The 25,530-nt window shown below is 30.5% G+C and overlaps 2 protein-coding genes across 11 annotated transcripts in view; one reads left to right on the top strand and one right to left on the bottom strand.

Moving 5' to 3' along the window:
* The window catches only part of LOC145314526 (uncharacterized), a 330,684-nt gene that overhangs the window by 179,053 nt on the left and 126,101 nt on the right, over positions 1 to 25,530 (bottom strand). The window lies entirely within an intron of this gene.
* On the top strand, positions 13,775 to 25,380 carry LOC145312934 (uncharacterized). The gene is made up of 13 exons (XM_080152143.1): positions 13,775 to 14,357; positions 14,732 to 14,800; positions 16,122 to 16,171; positions 16,603 to 16,740; positions 17,352 to 17,419; positions 17,828 to 17,884; positions 17,965 to 18,020; positions 19,017 to 19,073; positions 19,567 to 19,678; positions 23,447 to 23,501; positions 23,810 to 23,877; positions 24,953 to 25,013; positions 25,265 to 25,380. The coding sequence occupies exons 1-13, from the start codon at positions 14,287 to 14,289 to the stop codon at positions 25,378 to 25,380; spliced, it is 978 nt and encodes a 325-aa protein (XP_080008269.1). The 5' UTR covers positions 13,775 to 14,286.

Here is a 25,530-nt window from a genome sequence, read left to right as displayed (position 1 = left end):
TAACTGACATAGCAGCAGTAGGTACATTTATAACGTCTCTAGCATGACCAGACAAATACCAGGTCCAAGTGTTAGGGACCTTTTTGTCTGCTAACAAATTGTTTTCTGCTTTATAATAGCGATTTGGCTGTTTTAATATTTCCGACGCTATTGAAAGTCGGCACAGTGTCCCTAACCCGTGTGTAGAGTTACATATAGCAAGTACCCCCTCTATTCTATTACATCTTTCAGATTGGAAAACAAAATTACTATAATCATTTGATCATTTGATTGTTACTTATTTTATAAACAATTCAGCACGGCACCCCTGTTTAATGGAGATCCTATCTGAAGACCCTATGAAACCAACTCAAATAGGAATGTACTTGCAGAAAAATTCTCCATTCACAATTGATTTCGAGTAAGTATTCAACCGCAGAGCTATTTTGCATTTCTTTTTGCCTGCCTGTTCGTCAGTCAGTCCATAACGACATGGAAGAGTTTATCAGCTACTATTTGAGATACAATGCTGATTTTTTTGGGAAGATTCCCTACTTTAAAGAGCATGTATTTCACTTTGTCAATCGGTCAGTCAAAATAAAAAAATGAACCTAGTAATAGTGTTTAACTTTTTATCTTTGTGAAGTAACAAAAATCGAAGGATGAGAGGGGAGGTGGGAAAGGAAACCCCTAAAAAAGAGATGGATTTTTGTTACGTCACAAAGATAAAAAGTTAGACACTATTACTAGGTTCTAAAAAATGTTACAAAATATGAACGTTAAAAAATATGAGAATATAATTAAAGGTTTAATCATTTTCCCCCAATAGATCTATTCTTGATATATATAAATATCTTCAACCTTTTTATCCTCTTTTAAAACTTTGATTTTATTGTACTTTATTTAGGAAACAGTTGGGAATATTGAAAGAAATAGGAATAGTCAGCACTATAGCAACTAAAAAGCTAGTGTAAGTATTTTTGATTAAATTAAGTCTTTTTTAAATGTAAATTTATTTGGCGCTTTCACAGAAAGTACACGCTGATTACATGTCAGATTAGGCTGGGTTATGTTAGGTGCTAGATGGGCCCGCGGGGTTAGGGCACCGCAGGGGTTAAGCATTAAAAAAAACCCGTTCTAATTAATTAGAATTAGAATTAATTTTCAAAATATTTCAAAAATATGGGGGGGGGGGGGAAGTGTTTAAGTGCATAACCATCACTTTGTGGAAAAGCACTATTTTTTAAATATTTAATTTAGTTTTGTTATCCTTTTCAGAACAAAGCCTGGTGACTGCTCGGTTCAAAATAATGTTTTGGGTATTCCGGTAACATCAAATTATTGATAGCTCAAGCTAGGGTCGGATTCTCTGAGACTCTATAAAAGATAGAAATCTGATTTTACTAGTGTAGATTCCTTAACTTTAGGACATGTTTTATCATATAATAACATTGGGCGCCAGATCAGGAAGGGAGGGGACAATAAACCGTTTATTACACTTGTTCCCAAAGTTTTATTATTACGTTTTCTTATGCGTTGGCCCAACAACTTTGGGGACTTTTGCTAAAGCAAATTTTTTTTAAATAGATATAAAACTTGGATCTAGTCTAATTCACGGTATATAATTATATCCAAAAATCGATGAACTTTAAAGGCTGCCAGCTGCTAAACGGCTGAACGTACATAAATATAATGATATGTAAGGAAGAAGGTTCATGAAAGATTTTTTTTTTTTTTGGGGGGGGGGAGTTGATTTAATTTATACGTTCCGTCGTTTGCCTGTTAGCAGCCTTTAAAATTAGCAGATTTTGGGAGATTTTACCGTGAACTACACCTGATTCTAATAGTTTAGGTATTTAACTAAGATTAATTCAATATTTTAGAATACAATATTTCTGTTTATCTGTGTTGGGATTGGAGCTGGTATCCATCATCATTTTCATACTGGAATTTGTTGCTAAATATTTCTTTGAACCATAAATTATATCAATTGTGATTATGGTAGTGTGAAAATATATAATGTATTTATTTTTCATATGATAAAAAAATGCAGACTGTAAAGTCCATTATATCAGAATGTTCTTTTTATGTCGTTCAACGTTAATTGTTGTTGCTATTACTTGATTATGTAGTATGATTGAGGACCTTTAGGGGGCTTGATGTCTTTTCGGAGTCTAAACCTCTCAACGCAACTTGAAACATACACTGCGTATTATAATAGCGGTGTAAAGCGTGCATTCGCCCGATAAACAACGATCCCTTTGATTGCACATTATTTTTCCGGAAGTCCTGTGCATGCTAATGAGTTGCGCCAATTTTTAGGCCAAGGCATTCCCCCCTAATCTTATTATTGATGTAACGTAACTGACATAGCAGCAGTAGGTACATTTATAACGTCTCTAGCATGACAAAGTGGGGTTCAGACCCTAGCCCAACACCTCCCAACAGCAATTTACCAATTACGCTTATGCCACGGATTAAGCATTGTAAGTAATTACAACTGGCTAAATGAACGTCAGTTAAAGTAGTTTAAGAAGAAGTTCTGCTTTTTATTTATCACTAGCGGCTACGCCCCTAGAGGCCTCTAGTGGAACTTCAAACATTTTTTTTCATATTCAAAATATGTCTATGTTGCGTTAAACTCTCTTTGAAAAATAGAGAAACGTAAAAAAAATTCGATTTTTGTGATTTCTCTTGGAGGGTGGTGGTACCCTCCCCTAAAATAGTTATAAAGCTCCCCAGGACCTATGAGAAGCTTCCTTGTTAAGGAGAACCCTATCGGTCCAGCGGTTAGCGAGATCCGTCGTTCAAGACACACATCATGTTACTTTATTATAAGGATAGAATAAATTTATGGTAAATAAACTACTCATGGACCCATTATAGTATAACTTAGTAGGCTCAGTTAAACATTTTTTAGTAGCGAAGCTAATTTATAATTCCGAATATCCGTCCGTCTGTTCGTTATTAATGAATGGGGAGAAACGTGATTTTCTCGGCTCCAATTCAAGATAGACAGCTGAAATTTTTACAGAAAATTCCTATGACATATGCCCATCTTATCTATACATTGCTTTGTCCATCTGTCTGTTTTGGGGTGCTAGATCGATTCCTAGATTTTTAAGTTTTCGTGATTTTCTCAATTTTCAAGATAGAGGGCTGAAATTTTCATAGATTAATTAATTTTACATTCTACATATGTTCACTAAAATTTATTAATATTTGTTTATTAATTGCGGTGCTAGATTGATTCCTTGATTTTTTATTTTTTGTGATTTTAAAGGGTTTGTTATTTCCCTATTTTATCAAGTTTAATGTTTATTGCTATATAACAATTTTTTTCTTTAGATATCCATTAATAATTTTTGAGCTTCGCTACTAATGGATGTTGTCATCCTTGTTATATCCTAAACTAATACACAAATACAGATTAAATTTTGATAAACTATCTATTTATGTAAAGATCTAACTAATAACTGAGTCAATCGATTTGGGACGTACAAGGGTTTAGGCTATTTATTTTTAGAAGAAAGTCATATGATGTTTTTTTGACTCCTTCCTCCCCACTAAATTCTAGGGGCGAAGCCACAGTAAAATGTTAAAATAAGAAGATGTATATAAATAATTCATGAATTAAATGAACTGTACACAATGTACAGGGTGTTTCAAGAGAAATGCGTTTTTAAAAACTTAATTAGGCATAGAAAATGAAACAATTATATAAAATGCTTTATATTTTTGGAAAACCTATTCTAGTACAGTTATGTTTCAAATATTTAAAGTTAGATAAAAAGTTAGACACTATTACTAGGTTCTAAAAAATGTTACAAAATATGAACGTTAAAAAATATGAGAATATAATTAAAGGTTTAATCATTTTCCCCCAATAGATCTATTCTTGATATATATAAATATCTTCAACCTTTTTATCCTCTTTTAAAACTTTGATTTTATTGTACTTTATTTAGGAAACAGTTGGGAATATTGAAAGAAATAGGAATAGTCAGCACTATAGCAACTAAAAAGCTAGTGTAAGTATTTTTGATTAAATTAAGTCTTTTTTAAATGTAAATTTATTTGGCGCTTTCACAGAAAGTACACGCTGATTACATGTCAGATTAGGCTGGGTTATGTTAGGTGCTAGATGGGCCCGCGGGGTTAGGGCACCGCAGGGGTTAAGCATTAAAAAAAACCCGTTCTAATTAATTAGAATTAGAATTAATTTTCAAAATATTTCAAAAATATGGGGGGGGGGGAAGTGTTTAAGTGCATAACCATCACTTTGTGGAAAAGCACTATTTTTTAAATATTTAATTTAGTTTTGTTATCCTTTTCAGAACAAAGCCTGGTGACTGCTCGGTTCAAAATAATGTTTTGGGTATTCCGGTAACATCAAATTATTGATAGCTCAAGCTAGGGTCGGATTCTCTGAGACTCTATAAAAGATAGAAATCTGATTTTACTAGTGTAGATTCCTTAACTTTAGGACATGTTTTATCATATAATAACATTGGGCGCCAGATCAGGAAGGGAGGGGACAATAAACCGTTTATTACACTTGTTCCCAAAGTTTTATTATTACGTTTTCTTATGCGTTGGCCCAACAACTTTGGGGACTTTTGCTAAAGCAAATTTTTTTTAAATAGATATAAAACTTGGATCTAGTCTAATTCACGGTATATAATTATATCCAAAAATCGATGAACTTTAAAGGCTGCCAGCTGCTAAACGGCTGAACGTACATAAATATAATGATATGTAAGGAAGAAGGTTCATGAAAGATTTTTTTTTTTTTTGGGGGGGGGAGTTGATTTAATTTATACGTTCCGTCGTTTGCCTGTTAGCAGCCTTTAAAATTAGCAGATTTTGGGAGATTTTACCGTGAACTACACCTGATTCTAATAGTTTAGGTATTTAACTAAGATTAATTCAATATTTTAGAATACAATATTTCTGTTTATCTGTGTTGGGATTGGAGCTGGTATCCATCATCATTTTCATACTGGAATTTGTTGCTAAATATTTCTTTGAACCATAAATTATATCAATTGTGATTATGGTAGTGTGAAAATATATAATGTATTTATTTTTCATATGATAAAAAAATGCAGACTGTAAAGTCCATTATATCAGAATGTTCTTTTTATGTCGTTCAACGTTAATTGTTGTTGCTATTACTTGATTATGTAGTATGATTGAGGACCTTTAGGGGGCTTGATGTCTTTTCGGAGTCTAAACCTCTCAACGCAACTTGAAACATACACTGCGTATTATAATAGCGGTGTAAAGCGTGCATTCGCCCGATAAACAACGATCCCTTTGATTGCACATTATTTTTCCGGAAGTCCTGTGCATGCTAATGAGTTGCGCCAATTTTTAGGCCAAGGCATTCCCCCCTAATCTTATTATTGATGTAACGTAACTGACATAGCAGCAGTAGGTACATTTATAACGTCTCTAGCATGACAAAGTGGGGTTCAGACCCTAGCCCAACACCTCCCAACAGCAATTTACCAATTACGCTTATGCCACGGATTAAGCATTGTAAGTAATTACAACTGGCTAAATGAACGTCAGTTAAAGTAGTTTAAGAAGAAGTTCTGCTTTTTATTTATCACTAGCGGCTACGCCCCTAGAGGCCTCTAGTGGAACTTCAAACATTTTTTTTCATATTCAAAATATGTCTATGTTGCGTTAAACTCTCTTTGAAAAATAGAGAAACGTAAAAAAAATTCGATTTTTGTGATTTCTCTTGGAGGGTGGTGGTACCCTCCCCTAAAATAGTTATAAAGCTCCCCAGGACCTATGAGAAGCTTCCTTGTTAAGGAGAACCCTATCGGTCCAGCGGTTAGCGAGATCCGTCGTTCAAGACACACATCATGTTACTTTATTATAAGGATAGAATAAATTTATGGTAAATAAACTACTCATGGACCCATTATAGTATAACTTAGTAGGCTCAGTTAAACATTTTTTAGTAGCGAAGCTAATTTATAATTCCGAATATCCGTCCGTCTGTTCGTTATTAATGAATGGGGAGAAACGTGATTTTCTCGGCTCCAATTCAAGATAGACAGCTGAAATTTTTACAGAAAATTCCTATGACATATGCCCATCTTATCTATACATTGCTTTGTCCATCTGTCTGTTTTGGGGTGCTAGATCGATTCCTAGATTTTTAAGTTTTCGTGATTTTCTCAATTTTCAAGATAGAGGGCTGAAATTTTCATAGATTAATTAATTTTACATTCTACATATGTTCACTAAAATTTATTAATATTTGTTTATTAATTGCGGTGCTAGATTGATTCCTTGATTTTTTATTTTTTGTGATTTTCAAGGGTTTGTTATTTCCCTATTTTATCAAGTTTAATGTTTATTGCTATATAACAATTTTTTTCTTTAGATATCCATTAATAATTTTTGAGCTTCGCTACTAATGGATGTTGTCATCCTTGTTATATCCTAAACTAATACACAAATACAGATTAAATTTTGATAAACTATCTATTTATGTAAAGATCTAACTAATAACTGAGTCAATCGATTTGGGACGTACAAGGGTTTAGGCTATTTATTTTTAGAAGAAAGTCATATGATGTTTTTTTGACTCCTTCCTCCCCACTAAATTCTAGGGGCGAAGCCACAGTAAAATGTTAAAATAAGAAGATGTATATAAATAATTCATGAATTAAATGAACTGTACACAATGTACAGGGTGTTTCAAGAGAAATGCGTTTTTAAAAACTTAATTAGGCATAGAAAATGAAACAATTATATAAAATGCTTTATATTTTTGGAAAACCTATTCTAGTACAGTTATGTTTCAAATATTTAAAAATAATTTTTTCTACAAATTATGCCTTAAAAACCGGTTTTACCAAAGGCCTTATTTTTGAAGATTTACAGAATTAAAGGTTGTGGAAAAATGCCCTCATTTACAAATTCAAATTGCGCGGCTTGTATTAATAGTAGAAAAATGTTATGCATACTGTCAGAATTGTCAAAATCTCTAGTATTTGGATATATAAGAATTTTTCCTGTGCTATGTATAGTTTAGGAGCTACGTGGTAAAATGTTTCAACTTACTTTAAACTTTTCAACCTTTCTCACATTTTTCAATGTAGCTCCTAAACTACAAATAGTACAAAAATGGCACTTATATTTCCAAAAACTAGAGTTTATGACAATTCTAATGGTATGCATAACGTTATTCTGTTATTAATTCAAGTCGCGCAATTTAAATTTAAAAAATGTGCACATTTTTTCCACAATCTTTAAATTCATAAATCTTCAAAATTAGGGTCTTTGGAAAAAACCGGTTTTTAAGGCATAATTTTTGAAAATATATTTTTTAAATATTTGTAACATAAATGTCCCAAAATAGGTTTTCCAAATATATAATGCATTTTATAAAATCGTTTCATTTTCTATGCCTAATTAAGTTTTTTAAAAACGCATTTCTCTTGAAACACCCTGTATTAAAATGTTCGAAAATGTGACACGTCAAAAGCTGTACTTATGTCAAACTGATTATAATTACCTATAATAAATATTGACCCTGTACTGAGCAAGGATAAAGGAGTTCACATGTATGAAATAAAACTCCTTTTTACACGGAGCAATTTTAGATGAGCATTAAAAATGGAGGATTTTTTTCAGCAGCCGCTATAAAATGTATAAATTAGAAGATTTATAATTCATGAATTAAATGAACTGTACACAATATATTGAAATGTTTGAAAATGTGACACGTCAAATGCTGTACTAATGTCAAACTGATTATAATTACCTATAATAAATATTGACCCTGTACTAAGCAAGGATAAGGGAGTTCACACGTAAAAATTAAACTCATTTTTAAACGGAGCAATTCTAGATTATCATTAACATTATTGGATGTTTTCATTAGAGGATTTTTTTTTCGAAGATTTTATATCAAATTGTTTGAAAACATTGATAAACGTTGAAAAACTTTTCTCGTATTCATTCGAATCCGTTGGATAGGAACCGGTTCTCATCCATACTATGTCTAGGATCGTATTATATCCAGCTTTCTACGAATATAAAAATGTACAATCATAAGATTAAAACCAGTTTTTTTTAGCCGGTGCCTTCTGCCACCTCGGGGCTAAAAAAAACTGGTCTTAACCTTATAATTGTACATTCTATATCCGCGGAAAGCTGTTTATAGTACGATGCGAGAAATTACTATTAAAAAATACACGTAATTGGATCACAGAAGTCCTTTTTTCTGTCAAATTCAAAATAAATACAAGGCAATTTTGTATTTATTTATCAAATAAATTATCATGTTTTTTGATATATAAAATTGATTTTTAATTGAGTTTTAAATTTTTGTCTCGTCAGAATATTAATTTTAGTATAAATGGAAAAACCCACGTACTAAGCCTAATATTTTTTTCTTTTTGATACAACCTTTAATAAAACCAAAATGTATTTTTTTCAATATAATTTCAATAAGTATTTATTGATGATATTTAAACAAATAAATTTCAGGCGATAATGATTGTTGAGTATATCATTGTATGTGATTTTTGAATATTTTAAAAAAAAATACTAGAATAAAAAAAGATTTCAAAACTACGAAATCCTGTTTTATTGTTTGACTTGCTTTGCCTTGTTAAAGGAAAATGATCTATATAATTTTCAATGGACAAGTGTACATATTAAACATATACAATTAAACATTTCTCATAAAATCAAAGATATTTGAACAACGTTCTTCCAAATATCAAACAAATTTTTACTATGCACAATGCATGTTAATTCAAAATTAACATTGAAATTTATACTGTAAAAAAAAGAAAAAAATTATGATAACCTATAAGGTTAATTCAATTTTTACATTAAACGTAAGACTGCAAACTAAAAAATAGACAATCCTTATTTAAACGTAACAGGGTGTCTATTTGTCTGCTTGTCTTTGTTTGTGTTGTAAATAAGCTCGCTAACCGCCGAATCCATGTGGTTCTCCTACTCAATGAAGCTTCTTACAGGTCCAAGGAAGGTATTTTAGTGTAAGGTATCTCTACCCTCCCAAGAGAAATTGTCCTTATAACCCGCCCTCCCACTCCAAAAAAATAAGTGTATGGTCGACTACTTACCCCTAACCCCTAATTACCTCAAGTGTCTCTCAAGATCTCTAGGGCCGCAGCCACTAGTCAAAAAAGTATAATCAGAAATGCATAAAAATAACCAATCTATTAGTATAACCACTGACAATAATCAAATATTTGATTGCCTTTATTCTAAAATAAACACAATAATAATGATATGAAACCACCACAAACTATGTAGAACTATGTTTGGAAGGAATCTTATTGGTTCTAGATTATTATTTTAACCATATAATGGTTTCTAATTGTATATTTTTGAAATATAATATATAAATTAAAGTAGAATGATGTCTGCCTGTCCGCCTAAAGCTGAAGATCTCGGTAACTGATTGGATTATCCTGTTAAAAAATTTAATCTACCTTCATGTCAGCCAACTAAAACTTTGTCTAATTTTCTGTATGGAATTGAAAGTGATTTAATGTTTAATCAAAAAAAGAAAGTCTTTCCAAATGTATCAAAAGGGGAAGAAATTGCCTTAAAAAATTTAATTGACAAACAAAAATCGGGTCACATTGTTTGTTTAAGAGCTGATAAAGGTGGTGCATCCACTATAGTAAATAGAAATGATTATATTTCAGCGATTGAAGGTGAACACCTCAGCTCAAAAATAACCAATCAGGATGGATCTGTTTTGTCTGTTTATAGACAAATAGATCAAGTAATGGTGAAAGTACACTACAACAGAATCAAGGAGGCCTTAGAGGATGCTGTTGTAGACGAGACTATTGACAAAAAGCTGGCTGACCAACTTTTGCCTGACCAACCAGCAGAAGCGAGAGGTTATGGCTTAATCAAAGTACACAAAGGTGTAGCAGAAGGTAAAAAAATTCCGCCCACTAGATTAGTGATAAGTGGATGTTCCAGCAATACTGAAAATCTAAGTAGCTATTTAGATTTTAAAGCCAAACATATTCCCCCAATGCTTGATAGCCACATTTTAGATACCCCCGATTTACTACGTTTTCTTGATCAGCAAAATGAAAATATGGACCAATCAGAACAGGCTATATTGGTCAGTATTGATGTCGAGGCACTTTATCCTTCAATTCCTATCAATGAAGGGATACAAGCTTTTAAAGAAGCTATAAGTGATAAGAAATATGGCGATTGTAATGTATCTATTCCTTTTTTAATTATGTTACTATCTTTTGTTCTAAAATTCAACTCGTTCATATTTAATGGATTGTATTATTTGCAAGAGTGGGGGACAGCCATTGGAACAAAAGTGGCACCAACATATGCCAATATTTTCATGGGAAAACTTGAATCCCAATTACTCACAGATTGGAAAGGCCGTCCCCCCTCTTGGTGGAAACGCTTTATTGATGACATTCTTTGTTTGTTTGTAGGAACAGAGGATGAACTTCTTGATTTTTTGAAATATATAAGTACATTTCATAACACTATTAAATTTACATGTGAATATCGTTTAAAAGATAAAATTGTAAAAACAAAATGGAAAAATGGCCAATTTATTGTTGAAAATTTTCCTATTTTAAATATCAGGCCCAGATCTGTTGATTTTTTAGACTGTAATATTTGGATAAATGAAAATAATAAATTTGAAACTGACCTTTTTGTAAAGGGATCAGATCGTGTAACCTATTTAAAGCCTCAAAGTGCACATGCACCATTTGTTACAAAAAATATTCCTTACAGCTTAGCCTATAGATTAAAACGAATTTGTTCTTCAAATGATAACTTTGTAATTAGATTAAAAGAACTTGAATGTAATTTATTAATTCGTGGATATAACTCTAAAGTTATAAAACATGCTTTTGAGAAAGTAAAGATTATTTCTCGCACACAAGCCTTACAAAAAGTTGTTCATGTAAAAAGTAACAGTAGACCTGTGTTTTGTTTAACATATGACCCTCGTATTGATTCTGTATCTAATTCTATGAAAAAACATTTCTCTTTAGCAAGTAAAGATCCAGTTTTTAAAAAAACTTTTCCTCTGATGCCAATGATAGGATATAAAAGAGCAAGAAATTTAGGTGAACACCTAATTCGAGCCAAGTTATATCCTACTCAGAGATACAACTTAAGAGAAAGAGATGGATTCTTTAAATGTAGCATAAGAGATATTGGTTGTAACCTGTGTAATCGTAGTCAAAATATTTCTGAACATGTTGCCAGTTTTTCTCAAAAAAAGTACCCAATCAAGTCAAATATTAAATGTTCAGATAATTTTGTAATTTATTCTATTCAGTGTAAACAATGTCCAATGCAATATGTTGGACAAACTTCTAATGCTGCCTCTGTTAGATTTAATGCTCATTCTTCGGATATTTTAAACAAAAAAATTTCAAAGCCAGTTGCCAAACATTTTAACAGTAGAAACCATTCATGGTCAGACATGGTTTTTACCCCTTTTGAAAAACTCCACAAGAAAGATAAAACTCTGTTGGATATCAGAGAAAAATATTGGATAAGAGAAAAAAAGACAGTTGAACATGGTTTAAATATAAATTCATGACAATTTTATGTACCTTTTTGCTAGTTGCAATAAAAAAATTTTTTTTTGTTTTGTTTTGTTACATTTGCTCATCTTTTTTTAAAAAATTTTCTTCGTCAAACTTTTACTTAAAGACTGATCTGCAAAGCTGCACCTATACTGAAGTTTTTTCTAGAGCAAATGATTTAATAACTTGTTTAATTTGACCGTCCAACTTTCAAAAAATTTACAAAAATCAATCAAAAATTTGCCAGTTTCAATTTGTGTTTTGTTAATAATGTACATGGACGAAAAAAAGTAAGATTTTATTTCAAATTTAATTCTATTTTGTTATTTAAACTGCCCTACTTTGCATTTAATTAACCTTGTATAAACATATATCCTATTTATTCACTTTATTTGTTATCAATGTGTAACCATAGGGAATTTTAATTCTTTTTTTTTATATGTAAAAATGCCTATAAAACATATATTAAGTAATAATTGACTTAAAATGCATATTTTGATAAATTTTAATTGCTATTTTTTTGTTTAGTTCCTGATGATGAGGGCAGTTTTGCCCTCGAAACGTTGAATAAATTTAAAAATTTGATGCCTTGAGTTTTTCTGTCTGAGGATTTTACATGTTGGGTCCGTTAACCATTCGTCTTACTTATACTTTTTAAGGAATATGCCTATTGGTCCTGTGGTGGTTTTAAGCCATTTTCTTGGGGAGTGTAACACACCCCCCCCCCAAAAAAAAAAAAATTCCCGAAGCCGCTAGTTATAAAATATTAATAAAAATTTTAATTAAAGAGAAGTTTGTAAATTTTAGAGCAGTATAGTGAGAGAAAAAAGGCCTTGACGAGTTTCAGAAAATTTATACAAAATATATAATTAGACTATCAATAAAATGCATTCAAATAAGGAATAGTTATTTCTCGCATCGTATTATAAACGGCTTTCCGCGGATATAGAAAGTACAATTATGAGATTAAAACTAGTTTTTTTAGCCCCGAGGTGCCGAAGGCGCCGGCTAAAAAAAATGGTTTTAATCTTATGATTGTACATTTCTATATTCGTAGAAAGCTGGATATAATACGATGCTAGACATAGTTTTTTCGTATGGATGAGAACCGGTTCTTATCCACCGGATTCGAATGAATACGAGAAAGTTTATTATGAACTTTGATATTGAAATTTGATAATGTACCAATATTTAATTTTTAGAATTAATATCCAGTAAAATTTGAAATTACCTCTTTTTAAGATAAAACTTTCAATAGCATTCTTTTAAGTTGTGAAAATTTTCATTTTTTAGATGACTTGTACAGAAGACCCTAGTTGTATAGTAGCTCATCTACTAAATTGATACATAATTATTATAGATTTGGAGTTATTTACTAATCTATTTCCAAACGATAAATTTGACATGTATACACTTCACACAAAAAAATTATTCATTTTTCTGACATAAAATAACAATCAATAAATTCAGAAACAATAAATCTAAAAAAAGTAATACCAAGAAAAGAATATAATTTCCAGTGGAACTTTTAAACCGATTAATATCCGGTGGATTATTTCTGGTTCTCAGCCATACTTTAAAATCATGTATAATATCGTATTAAGACAATTTTCAATTAATACAAAATTTTAAATCATACAATTAATACCAGTTTTGTTAGACCGGGCCTTCGGGGCCAAAGGTTTTAATACTATAATTTTTCATTTTAATATCCACGGAAAGCTGTGTACAATACGATGCTATAAACAACTATAATTCAATGTCAAAGAATAGTAATTTTTCTTAAGAGACATAAACAAGGAAAATACTTTAAGAAAGTAGCGAAGCATGGCTAAAACAAGAACATTAATGAATGCTTTTACAGTCATAATAAAATTATTTACTTTAAGTTAAAAGTGGGTTATTCTAAAAAAAATCACATAAAAGGAAAATGCAATAATGAGTCTTCTTTGAATATCTTTAATTTAGTTTGAGTGTGGCTTTCTTCAGGCACAGTGTTGTAGTTTACGTTAGAAGTGTTCAGCATTTACAATTTACATTCAGGGTGCCCAAGAAAAAAACAAAACGGTTTCCCGCAAAGTACCTTGTCGAGCACAAAAACCCAACACCTTTATTTTGAAAAATGAAAATTGGGGTGGGGAGTCGTGTGTTAATATAGGGTTATGACATCGAAGGTAGAGGCCCTGCAGTCTTAAGCCCCCCGCAGACATAAAGAAAGAAAACACAACGAAGAAAATGAAAAATATAACCTTTTACTAGTTAAAAATTTGTTGATTCAATTTATCTAAGAAAATAATCAGAGTTTATATGTTTAGGACAGATGTACGCACACCTTAGATATTGAAAAATTTGAACTTTGACCAAAAAGCAAAATAATGAACTGGTCTAATAAAAATACATACTTATTCTCTAGTTCATTAATGTTATTTATTTATTACATTATTTTAGTAATTTATGAATAGTTGGTAATTACACAGTTGGGTTATTAGAGTCACTATGCAGAGGTCTCTGCAAAGCAAAACGGCTAGCGATCTCTTATTTGAAATTAATAAATTTTATTTTGAAAGAAAATTCTATATGACATTCATTTTGCATTATAAAACCAAAGATTGTACAATTTGAATTGATTATAATCACCTAATTTATGCAACAGTCTCTCGTATATCTGTCTAATTAGTCCAGAGAAAATGTGTGACTAAAAATGATGGAAAACAGATTTTTGATAGGCGTACTTTTAACGACTGTAGTCAGCATTGGAAACTCCCAATCCAGGTATATTGACAAAAGGATGAACAAACTTCCTTATACTGAAATAATTTTAGTAGAGGGGGAGGGGGGGATATTTTTTTACATGTTAGGTTATATTGGGTAGTGGTTAAGTTACAGCAGGGTTAGGAAACTTAAAAAATCAAGCTCCGATCCTTGATTTTCAATCTATGAAAAAAATATTGGATGGGGAGGGGTGGATTTGCATACAACATTGTAAACAAACATTTAAATAAATACGACACCCATCATAATCACGATCGAATTCATAAGATGTAAGGCCAGGGCAAAGCAGCTTTTTAGTATATTTCTTTTTTTCTACTATTTTTCATCTAATCAAAACAAAATATCGCATGAATTTGATTTGTTAATGATTTTAGGCCTCCTAAAGAAATATTAGAGATAGTGGATAATTTCAACAGAGTTCATAATGATAATAATATTGTCAAGTAAGTTTCATGTATTGAATTTGTATAGTTTATATATTAGAGTACAACACTCAAAGAAGATAAAGTATAGAATAGAATCCAGGTAGAAGATTCTGCCTGGCTAGCCTGAAATAAAATTGGAACTTTTGAAAGCCCTAAATGGCTACAAGGCTTGTAGTAAAATCACATGATTTTAGATATTATCGAGAAATGATATGAAAAATAAATGCCTTTTTTAATAGTATACTAAAAGCCATACAGCCAATCGTCCAGCCATATTTGTCCTATTCACAATGGATTAAAACCTTATAGTATGAGCAAAACTTTAAACAAAAATTCATTTCAACATGAATATAGTAAAAAAATTGACTTTAAAAATATTTGGTTAAGAAATAATGATCACGGCATTTGTATTAAGGTTCCGCATGAATTTGTTTACAAAAAATCCTTAGCAGCTGATTTTTAATTCTTTCAAGGTCTGAGAGTAAAAGATGTTTATATCCAATTATATATTTTTAAGTATTTTAATTTCAATTATTATCATAAATTGTTTTATTAATTGTTGAGTTATATGCAAGTTACGTTTACATTTTGTAATCGAGTTATTACGCAAGTTGCGTCATAAAGTGCATTGACAGTGGTGAAATGTAAACAATATTAGATAAACATAAATTTAATTTCTATGCAGTAGAGACATAAAGTTAGAGGAAAAATCTAATACTTTTCGATATATTTTCATTAAAAAGATATTATTTCAGTTTTGTCCCAACTTGACATGTGTACCATTCAAGTTTCATATTATGTTTTTATTGCGCAAGCGCAACTTTTCTTCAATATTCCCTAAAATATTTGAGGTTTTCATTTCTATTCCTCCTTATTCTATGACAACACTATAAGGGGAAGAAGGGGTTAAATAACTGTATGTCCTCATCCCAAGGACCTTGTGCAAACTCACAATTAAGGGTTTTTGAAAATAAATCAACAGTTTCGGGAATATTAATACAGCTAAGTAGCAGAAAATAATTTGCTAGCAGACGAAAAAGGTCATTAATTAACAGGGGGATCCAGGTAGTTGTCTGGTTATAAATATACAATTTATACAGTTAGACAGACAGTTAGACAGACAGAATAGATATTTAATGTTATTAATTATCTTTTTTTTGCATCTTAATACCTAAATAAAACCTTTCAATAATATTTTTAAAACTTGAAAAAATGTTCAGATTTTGTACAATTTATTTACTGTACAAAATTAGACCCTGAATTTGACTGTTATTAATTAAACATATCCATCAAAAGTAATGTACATTTTTATAACAAATAATGTATTTATAATTTTTAGTTTGTTTTTTGTTGATTGTGGATTTTCAGATGACGTTTTAGGCGATTTAGGTAAATTTATTTCTAATTATTATTTTTTAATTGGAGATTTTCTTACTACCATGGACGTTCATGGGTGGGGGGTAGAGGGGTATTTACCTCCCTAAATCTTTGAAACCTATCATTTTACCCCCCCCCCTCAAAATTCTTAAAAATACATTAGATTACCTCCATTGAAAACCACTCATCTATAATAAAAACTTTAGTGATACATTTTTAAATAAACAAACTTCTTCATGATTTAAAAAAAGGAATAAGCATAAAGAAATTGTCGTCAATTTAGGTTGCTAACATGGACATAATTTATTTGTCAGTTTGCTCAACCAGTAGGAGGGGATGTTATGGGGTAGAGGGGGTTGATAGTTATTTAAGCCAGCTAAAAGTTTCACTTTATTAGAGTACTTGATAATCTGTTGTAAGTAATAATAAATCCATTTTTTTAGTTGTCAGCAGCGACGTACCTATGATTTCAACAAAACTTTGGAGAAAAGATATAAAAATACCACAATCCAGTTCAGAGATAGCAACTGAATATTTATATCTCTGTGACGTTCAAAATTTTCAGAGTTTAAATATTTTAGGTAAAGAACATTCGGAAATAGTCCCTTTCGTAACATCGCCCCATAAGGGGCAATTGATACGTCGTATTTTTAAAATTGGTTTTTACAGGTTATTTTAGGTTAGGTTAGGTTATATTGGGTTAGGTGATTGCCCCACAGGGTTACGTAATTGGCCCCGCAGGGTTAGAGCCCCCCGCAGGGGCTAGAAATAGGAGAAAAGCTACTGTGAAAAATACGAAGAATCGCCCCATAAGGTGCGATGTTACGAAAGGGACTATACCCGAACATTCTAAAAATGTCCTGAAATTTCAGGGAGGGAAAAAACAATGGAGGTTTACTTAAAAACTTTGGGCACTTGATTCATTAGTTAAAACTAGCAGCGTCCCACTTTTTAACTTTGATTTTTATCTACCAAAGGGTTAATTTTAATTATCAGCATTGAATTTGTACATAATTTATTAACGCAAGAAAATGTAAGTGGTTAAAAAAGTATTTAGCTGTGTAGTAATAATATTTTCTTTTCAAATTCCAGTGCGCTATCCCTGTACGTTGAGCTATCTATGTTTTATACTTGTCCTATGATTTTCCAAGCCTTTAAAAAATGCACATACGGTTGTATTTATATTGTCTAGGATCAATTTTATTTGTTGAAAGTTTTCATGTAACGGAAGAAAACCTAGAAGAATTATCCTCAAATAAAGTATGTCTTCGCATTTACAAAAAAAGGATATGTACACCTGTAAGTAGCGACGCTCTGAGATATTAAAAAAAGCCATCTAAAGATTAAATGAGCATAACAGACAGACAGATGGACATAAAGGAGTTGAAGATGCTCAGTGGTAAAAATTTTTAAAAAATTTTCAGCAATCTGTCTTACAAACAGCTTAGGTAAATACATATTTACTGAAAATTTGACTTATAGACCGACGGCCAAGTAATTCATAGAGTAGATGAACATTTGTCAGTAATAGTATTACAGACAGAGGGACCATTGACTTATAGAGTGGATGGTCATTGGTGAAGTCTATTTTAAATGGGGTTCTCGTATTTTGTTTGTTACATGTCTGTTTTTGTATGTGAAGTGGTATGGTAATAACTTATTTTTTAGAATAATTTGTTTATTATTGAAAACGATGGACAAATTGCTGAATTAATCAACATAAAGGTAAATTTAATAAAATTATGGCATAAAATATGGTAAACTTTACTTATATCATTATTCTTCATAAATGAATATACTTTTAGTCTTCCATAGACAAATTGGTGTATAGAAGAAAACTGGGTAATGGTAAACCTAAAGTGTAAGTATTTTTCACAAGATTGTTTTCATGAAAACACCGGTGTCCTGGAAAGGAAACAGGTTTTTTTGAATTACGTTTGACAAGACCTATATTTTTATGACCGGGCGTGTATGAGAACCCGGTATTAGTGTCGGACTGATTATGACGTAACAAAAAAAATTAGCCAATGAGAGGCTACTATGAATTTTACCATTGGTCAATAATGTCCTCTCATTGGCTAATTTTTTTTATTGCGTCATAATCAGTCCGACACTAATACCGGGTTCCGTGTATGACAGTTCAGCACATAACTTTCATTAAATCACAGCTGATCATTTTTGTGGATTTTTTTGAAAATTACTTTTTTACCCAATTTTTCATAGTTTTTCCCCAAAAAATCACAATGTTCTCATATTTACAGATAACTCAAAAAAAAACCTGTTTCCTATCCAGGACACCAGTGAAACCTATCCCTTTTGAAAATTTAAAAATCAGTTACAAATCTTTCCCAATCACTAATAAAAAATATGTTCGTCTTTACCTCAAGATGGTTGTGCAAAAATTGAAGAGGTAGCAGTCAATTTCATATTAATTAAAAAGAGAAGGTGGACCCGCTCTATAACTGGTTATTTTAAAAAATATTTCTGAAACCTAAAAGTTAGACAATTTTGATATTACTATATAGCAGCCTTACCCTCTAAATTTACTTAGAATTTATCAAAGCTAACTGAAAAATGTTTGAAACTGTCTCTGACGGACGTCCGTAGAGTGATGAAGAACTCAAGTGATTTATAGTTAGCGACAAACTGTGAACTTTACTAATTAATATGATATTAAGGATATTGCTCTTAGAAATAATTATGTAAAAAAAGCATACCCAAAATTTATCGTTTTTGTGGATGTTGTCATTCTTAATTTAAGGAATTTGTCAATGAATCAATTTAAAATTAATCAGTATAATTAATCAAAATAATGCAGTTAATGATTTTAAAAATGATTGATTGAGTGTTTTTACAGAGATTTTATGGGTATGAAAGTTAAAGTTGGTTATCTGACTGCTGCCCCATATCTTATGTGAGTATACTTGTGGCACAGTCGTTTCATAACATTTACAGTATGGCTTTAAAATATATATTTTTTGCTGGAATAGAATTGGTTCTTAGCGATACTGAAAAAATCATGTATCGTGTCATGTAAACAATTTTATGTAAATTTTGAATAGAAAATCATTATTTCAATACCAGTTTTGTTAGTCCGTGACTTCTGACTCAGGGCTAACAAAATATGAATTAATCTTATATTCTTACAATACGTCTATAACACAATGTGATAAATATTTATTCAAAATGTCTGACCACTTTTTGATTAGCCGTAACGGATAGCTATGATTGTCAATTTAAGCTTGTTACAATCGTCCAATAGATTTCAAACTTTGCACAATGATTATTGAAAAACTTTAGAGAGCCTTGCAACTCTATAAGGTTAGCTGAATAAATTGGTGATTTCTAGATCAATTAGGCTACAAGAGAAGCAACTCAATAATTCTAAAAACGTTTATTTCTAACAGGTACAAGGACAAATTTCTTGGTTCAATGGGAGAGGTATTTGAGGTTATAAAGAAAAATCTGAACATAACATATGTAGCTGTACCATCGGTGGATGGTTTCTACGGTGGTAAGGTAAGAAGTACTAATCGATATATTATTACCTGGATATTGCACCAGATTTTCATGTACTCTGATAAAGTAATGCTCGCAGCTGGCTAAAATAACGAAAATCCACCTCCTTTAACCTATCCCTTTCCCTCCTACTGGATGAAGAAACAGACAAATAAATGAGGTCCATATTAGCAAGCTATATTAACAACAAATTTTGCCCTGTCAATATTTATCCTATCCACATTGAAGTGCCATTTTTAGGAAGCCTCACAACTTAAGTACATTATTTTTTAGTAATAAGCCAAATTCAACCGGAATTTAAAAAAAAAACAGGATAAAACGTGTTTAAACAAACCTGCAGCTTTAATGTACAACTGTATTTGACACCTCTGTTTAGCAGCAAGACTCTCCTAGAATTTATGGCTGTCATCTTATAGCTAATATAAAAATAAATCAAATAAATAACCTGTAATTATTTTGTTATTATCAATAAATCTTTAACATAAAATTGAAGTACAAATCATAACTTGCAAAAATTGTTTTTATGTGAAAATAAATTTAAATAGCTTAATACATTATTTATTATGTCTTTAAATAAATAATTAAAATATTAGAAGAATTGTATTCATTTAAATAAAGGAATTTTAGAATTTTATACCATTGTTATATATATATAAAAGACTAGAAATGCCTGGATGTACCATCCAGGTTTAGATAAATTAGTGAAAATTATTGTTTCCTTTTTTTATAATACATTATTGGTATTGCATCTTATAGCTATTCTTTCATAGCGTAGTGGTATGATATGAGAGAATGGGGTACGAAGATCAGTGGTTCAATTATTGTTGTTAGAATAAACATATTTTATTTCCTTTAAAAAAAATTAAGTTTTTATTAAATAAATAAAATAAAACTAAAACTTATTTTGAAAAGTCACTTAAAATCTTTAAAAAAGCAATTTAAAAAAAATGTTGCCAAGCCTCGAACCGACTTCCTTGGCCCTAAATATTCTAAAGAATATTTCTTTTTATGACATTGTAAACAATATCAGTAATTAATAAAATAAAACTAATTTTGAAGTCCCTTAATATATTTAAAAAGGTAATTAAAAAAAAAATTATCGCCAAGCCTCGAACCGACTTCCATGGCCCTAAATATTTTAAAGAATACTTTATACTAATTGTTTAAATTAACTGATCATTAAAGCTTTCCTCTTTAGCTCAGTGGATAAATTTTATTGTTAATATTTTATCCAAGCAGTCTGAAGCACCTAAGATCGAAACCTCTTCGGGTATTTAAAAAATATTTTTATCTGTATAGAGAGAGAAAGAGAAAGAAAGATATTGTTGTGTGGAGGGGGGGGGGGGTAATTTTTTTCCAGAACGATTTCTCTTGGGTGGGTGGTTTTACCCTCTTCCAAAATAGTTAGAAACCTTCCCAGAACCTATGATAAGCTACCCTGTAAAGGAGAACCATATGGGTTCAGGGGTTAGCGAGATCCTTTGTCACAAACAAACAGACAGACAAATAAACATTCTGTTACTTTATTATATGGATGATAGCTTTAATAGTTTATTATACATGCGGGCAATAGAACTGGAATTCTTGATAAGTTACTTGGGGGGTTTTGAACCGGCGACCTATAAGCTTTGAGGGATACTTAATATTATAGGAGGAAAGAGAGAGAGAGAGAGAAAGAAATTCGTAGGTTGCGTAATTTTCAATCATCAGCGACCGTTTAAACGGATATAAAAATCAAAAATTTATAAAGTAACAGGATATTTGTCTGTGTGTTTGTATGTTTGGAGGGTAGGGCGAGTAATATAATAGTTATTTAAAGCATCGTATTATTAACTATTATTATATAACACTGGCTTTAATCTGAAATGATTGTGCATTTTTATATTCATAGAAAACTGGATATAATAAGATGTTAAATATATTTTTCAGTCTGTTATGTTAAATAAAAAATTTTTTTTACATGAATGTCCCCACCTGGAGTCGATCTTGGATAGCCACGACCTTAGCCTTACAACGTACCCCTATGCCACAAAAGCCACATTAATATCAAACAAAAATTGGTCATGTTTTTACAACCCAAAACAAAATTAATAATGGGGATTAATCAACCCTTCTTTTTCTTCCATTGTTCTTTCCTTGAACTTTCCTTGAATATTAATATTTTTCTTCCATTGTCTTTTACCCTACTATTAATCTTTTTCTTCCATTTTCCAATCCCCGACTATTAATCTCTGAATATTAAGGGGATAGAAATTGAAATTATTATAATAGCTAAAACTATTACGCCGATATTAAATTACACCAAATTTTTGTTAAAAATATTGTTATAAGAGCTAAAAAAATTAATTTAAATTAATCTAATAATTTTTACAAAGACGACATTATAAAAAAATCACGGAGGTTTCATGAACTTTTCATTTTGGGAGGTGGGGGGAGACATAAGGAGGAAATAGGGAAGGAAGAACATATGAAGTGGGATGGATTTATAATAATAGTATAGTTTTTTTTACAAAAACTTAATTTTGATGTAAATTGTTAAAAGAATATCGTTTTTAGGATTATTATATGTGTATGTACATTAGATATAATGTTTTAAATAGTTTTAATTAATATTAGGTCAGTTTAAGCTTAATTTATACGAAACATTGCTAAATTTTAAATCTTTTATATGGGAAATTTTGTCCATGTACTTTTCGACCGAAACCACGAAATTCAAAAGTTGGGAGGTTTCGTGAGAAAAACACGGAGGTTTCGTGAGTAATATATTTTTTGGTTTCGAGGTTTCGTGAATCATACTATTTTTACTACCTTATCTATTTTTACTTCCAAACTTTGAAGTTGCATATAGCTTATGTATAGAATGTGTGACTTCTTATCTGGCTAACCCAGGTTCGAATCCCGTCCGAGAGGGCCACCGATTTTGTAAATGTTAAAAATTGGAAGATTTCATTAAATAAAAGTTGTCGCAAATATAGGTATTAAATAATTTTGCCAGCAAATGATGATTTAATCATATTATGCAAACTTTTGGGATTTTGTTTTAACCTATTCGTGACAAGCTCCCAAAGTTCAAAGTTTTGATTCACCGGGCTTCAACAAAATAGATTTTTTCAATAATTAACAGAATTCAAAAAGTAACGTGTCAAATTAAAGATCTTACTACTTTTGTTCATAATGGCAATTTTCTTCTTTTTTTTTTGTTGCGATTCAGTACCTTAAAACCAACTTAATTTACTTAATTAAGAGGTCTACAAAAAAATAACGATTGCATATCTAAACTCCATGGATCATTTTACATCTACTACTTACTAAAAGCACCGACTAGCTATTTTTTTAAAATCACACGTTCTTTAAGAATAAAATCTATTTCACAAGCTATTCAAATTTTTCATTGTCATATTTGGTTTATGAGGTTGCAAAAATTACAAATTATATTGTTTAGTCATGAAGAATTAACTTTTGGCACTTGAATGATAAAGAATGATTATAAATAAAGTGAAAGTGAAATATTTAGCGGTGGATTTTCAGTAGTTAGTCGCACGATACATTATACATTCAAAATTTTAATTTTTCAAATTTTGATTTTTTTTTGAAGTTTGAAGCTTTTTTAGCTAGTAGTAAATATTGCGATAGGATGAGGAAACACCGAGGAAACTGTGTACACATTCGGCACTTCAAATTTAACTGACCAGTTTTTCCATATCTTCGAGTGTTGTAAAGTTTCACCTTATTTTAACCATGTTGAAAAAAAATATTTAATTTTTTTAGGCTAAGGAAATCATTAGAGTTGGAAATACGTTTTCTACCCATAACGGCCTCATTGGTAAATCTTATATTTTTTAGAAAAGCTAATACAAAAACCTAACTTAATTTGATACAGTCTTGAGATATCTCTAATATCTTTAATACAATGTAGAATTATTTTTGTCAGTCTTGTCTGTCCAAATGCAACTTAAGGTCTTATTAACCACAGGATTGATTTGAAACTGATTTTGAGGAATTATCACTAGCATACAACCCCTGCAATAAAAATATGACCTTGCTGTTCATGTCTATGCTTTTAGAGAAAAAATTCTTCTTATGTGAAGCTAATTTTTTGATGGTATTTCATAATTAAAACAATTATTTTAGGAATGCTGGAGAGAGGAGAGATTGACCTTTGCTTGACAGATATTATACTAACTCTTACTAGACAGGAGGTATCTAAAGAGATAAGACAATGGCTGGTTGTATCCCTCATTGATGATACACAAAATTACCCCTTCTGTGAATTACAATTAGTGTGGATTAAACGTTTGTAAACTCAACTTAATGAACAAACCATTTAAAACTCATTAAAAGTCCCCAAAGTTGTTAAGCCAATAAATAAGGAAAACGGTATTTATAACTTTGGGGACTAGTGAAATAAACAGCACAATGTTTAGATTGATTATATGACAATGGAAGCAAGGGTGCGAAACAATTAGAAATATTTTGCCCCAAAAATGTCCGTCTACTAATGTTATAAATTCTAAATGTATGGATTTATGATAAATTTTCTTACTGGGAAAAGGGAATGTGATTCTGACAAACAATCCTGAAGGAAAATTTCCCCACTACCTCTTTCCCCTTTTCCTCCCCTTCTTACCCACCCCTCTTCAATTACATAAAAAATATACTTCCACCTTACTTAAGAGGTTTCGTGATTTTTTTTTTGTAGAATTGATTGTTAGAGTAGCTACTAACTGTTTTAAAAGTTATTAGACTTATCTGAAAATATGTAGTCACCCATAATTATTAAGAGATATAAGTTTTCCGGAATTTTAATGTAGGGAGTAGATTTGAAATCTGCATCAAATTTTAAGGATTTTTTATAAAATTCGTTTTTTGTAAAATTCTTTATCTAAAAGCGAAAATACATTTTAAGTTAATTAATTTTGACCAATAGGATAGGTGGATTTTAAACTACCTGCGCTCTAATTGGTTGAATGATGTACGACATCCAATCAGAGCGCAGATTTTTTAAATCCACCAATCACAGATGCCAAAATTAATTAACTTAATTTGTATTTCCGCTTTTAGATAAAGAATTATACAAAAAACGAATTTTATAAAAAATCCTTAAAATTTGATGCAGATTTCATATCTACTCCCTACATTACAATTCTGGAAAACTTTTATCTCTTAATAATTATAAAGAATTCACTTATATTTGTTATTCTGCTTTCTTCTTTTAAAAGATTAAACAAAAATACCAAATTTATTTTATCAACTACATACATCTCATGTTTAAAGGTAGTTGATTGGGGTGGTTCAATGTTGACACAAGAAACTATTTCTTACATGTCTAAAGGAGGTAATTATGAGGTTTATTTATGTTACTAATAAAAATATGTCTAAATATTTATTGCACATAAAACAATGAAAACAAGACACCGATTACTCAAAAACTATTGGACACGTTCTTAGATTTTCATTAATTAAAACAATTGTGAAAATTTTAAAAATTGAATCATATGCAACATTCTTATGGTCTAAAAATTCTAAAATGACTAGACATGGTATTATCAGTTTGCTGATAATTTTTTTAAAAATATTGTTATTTAGGAAATGAGTATAATTACCAAGCCTACATATCTCCACTGAAGGACAGTATTTGGTTTATGGTTCTGGGAACTTCAGCTATTCTTGTCATTTATCAGGAATATTACTATGTAGTGTAAATCAATAAATTAAGCAAAAAATGTAATAAAACGAATATAAAATTTAAGAAAGAAAATAACTCTAATCATAAATTGGTGTTATTATTTATAAAATAGAAACTAATATACAAAAATCAAATGCTGTTATGCCAAAAATTAAAAATATGGGCC

Source organism: Acartia tonsa, chromosome 3 (assembly GCF_053477335.1).
Source record: "Acartia tonsa isolate MP-2025a chromosome 3, ASM5347733v1, whole genome shotgun sequence".
Taxonomy (NCBI): Eukaryota; Metazoa; Arthropoda; class Copepoda; order Calanoida; family Acartiidae; genus Acartia; species Acartia tonsa.
This window is presented reverse-complemented; position numbering and strand designations above follow the sequence as displayed.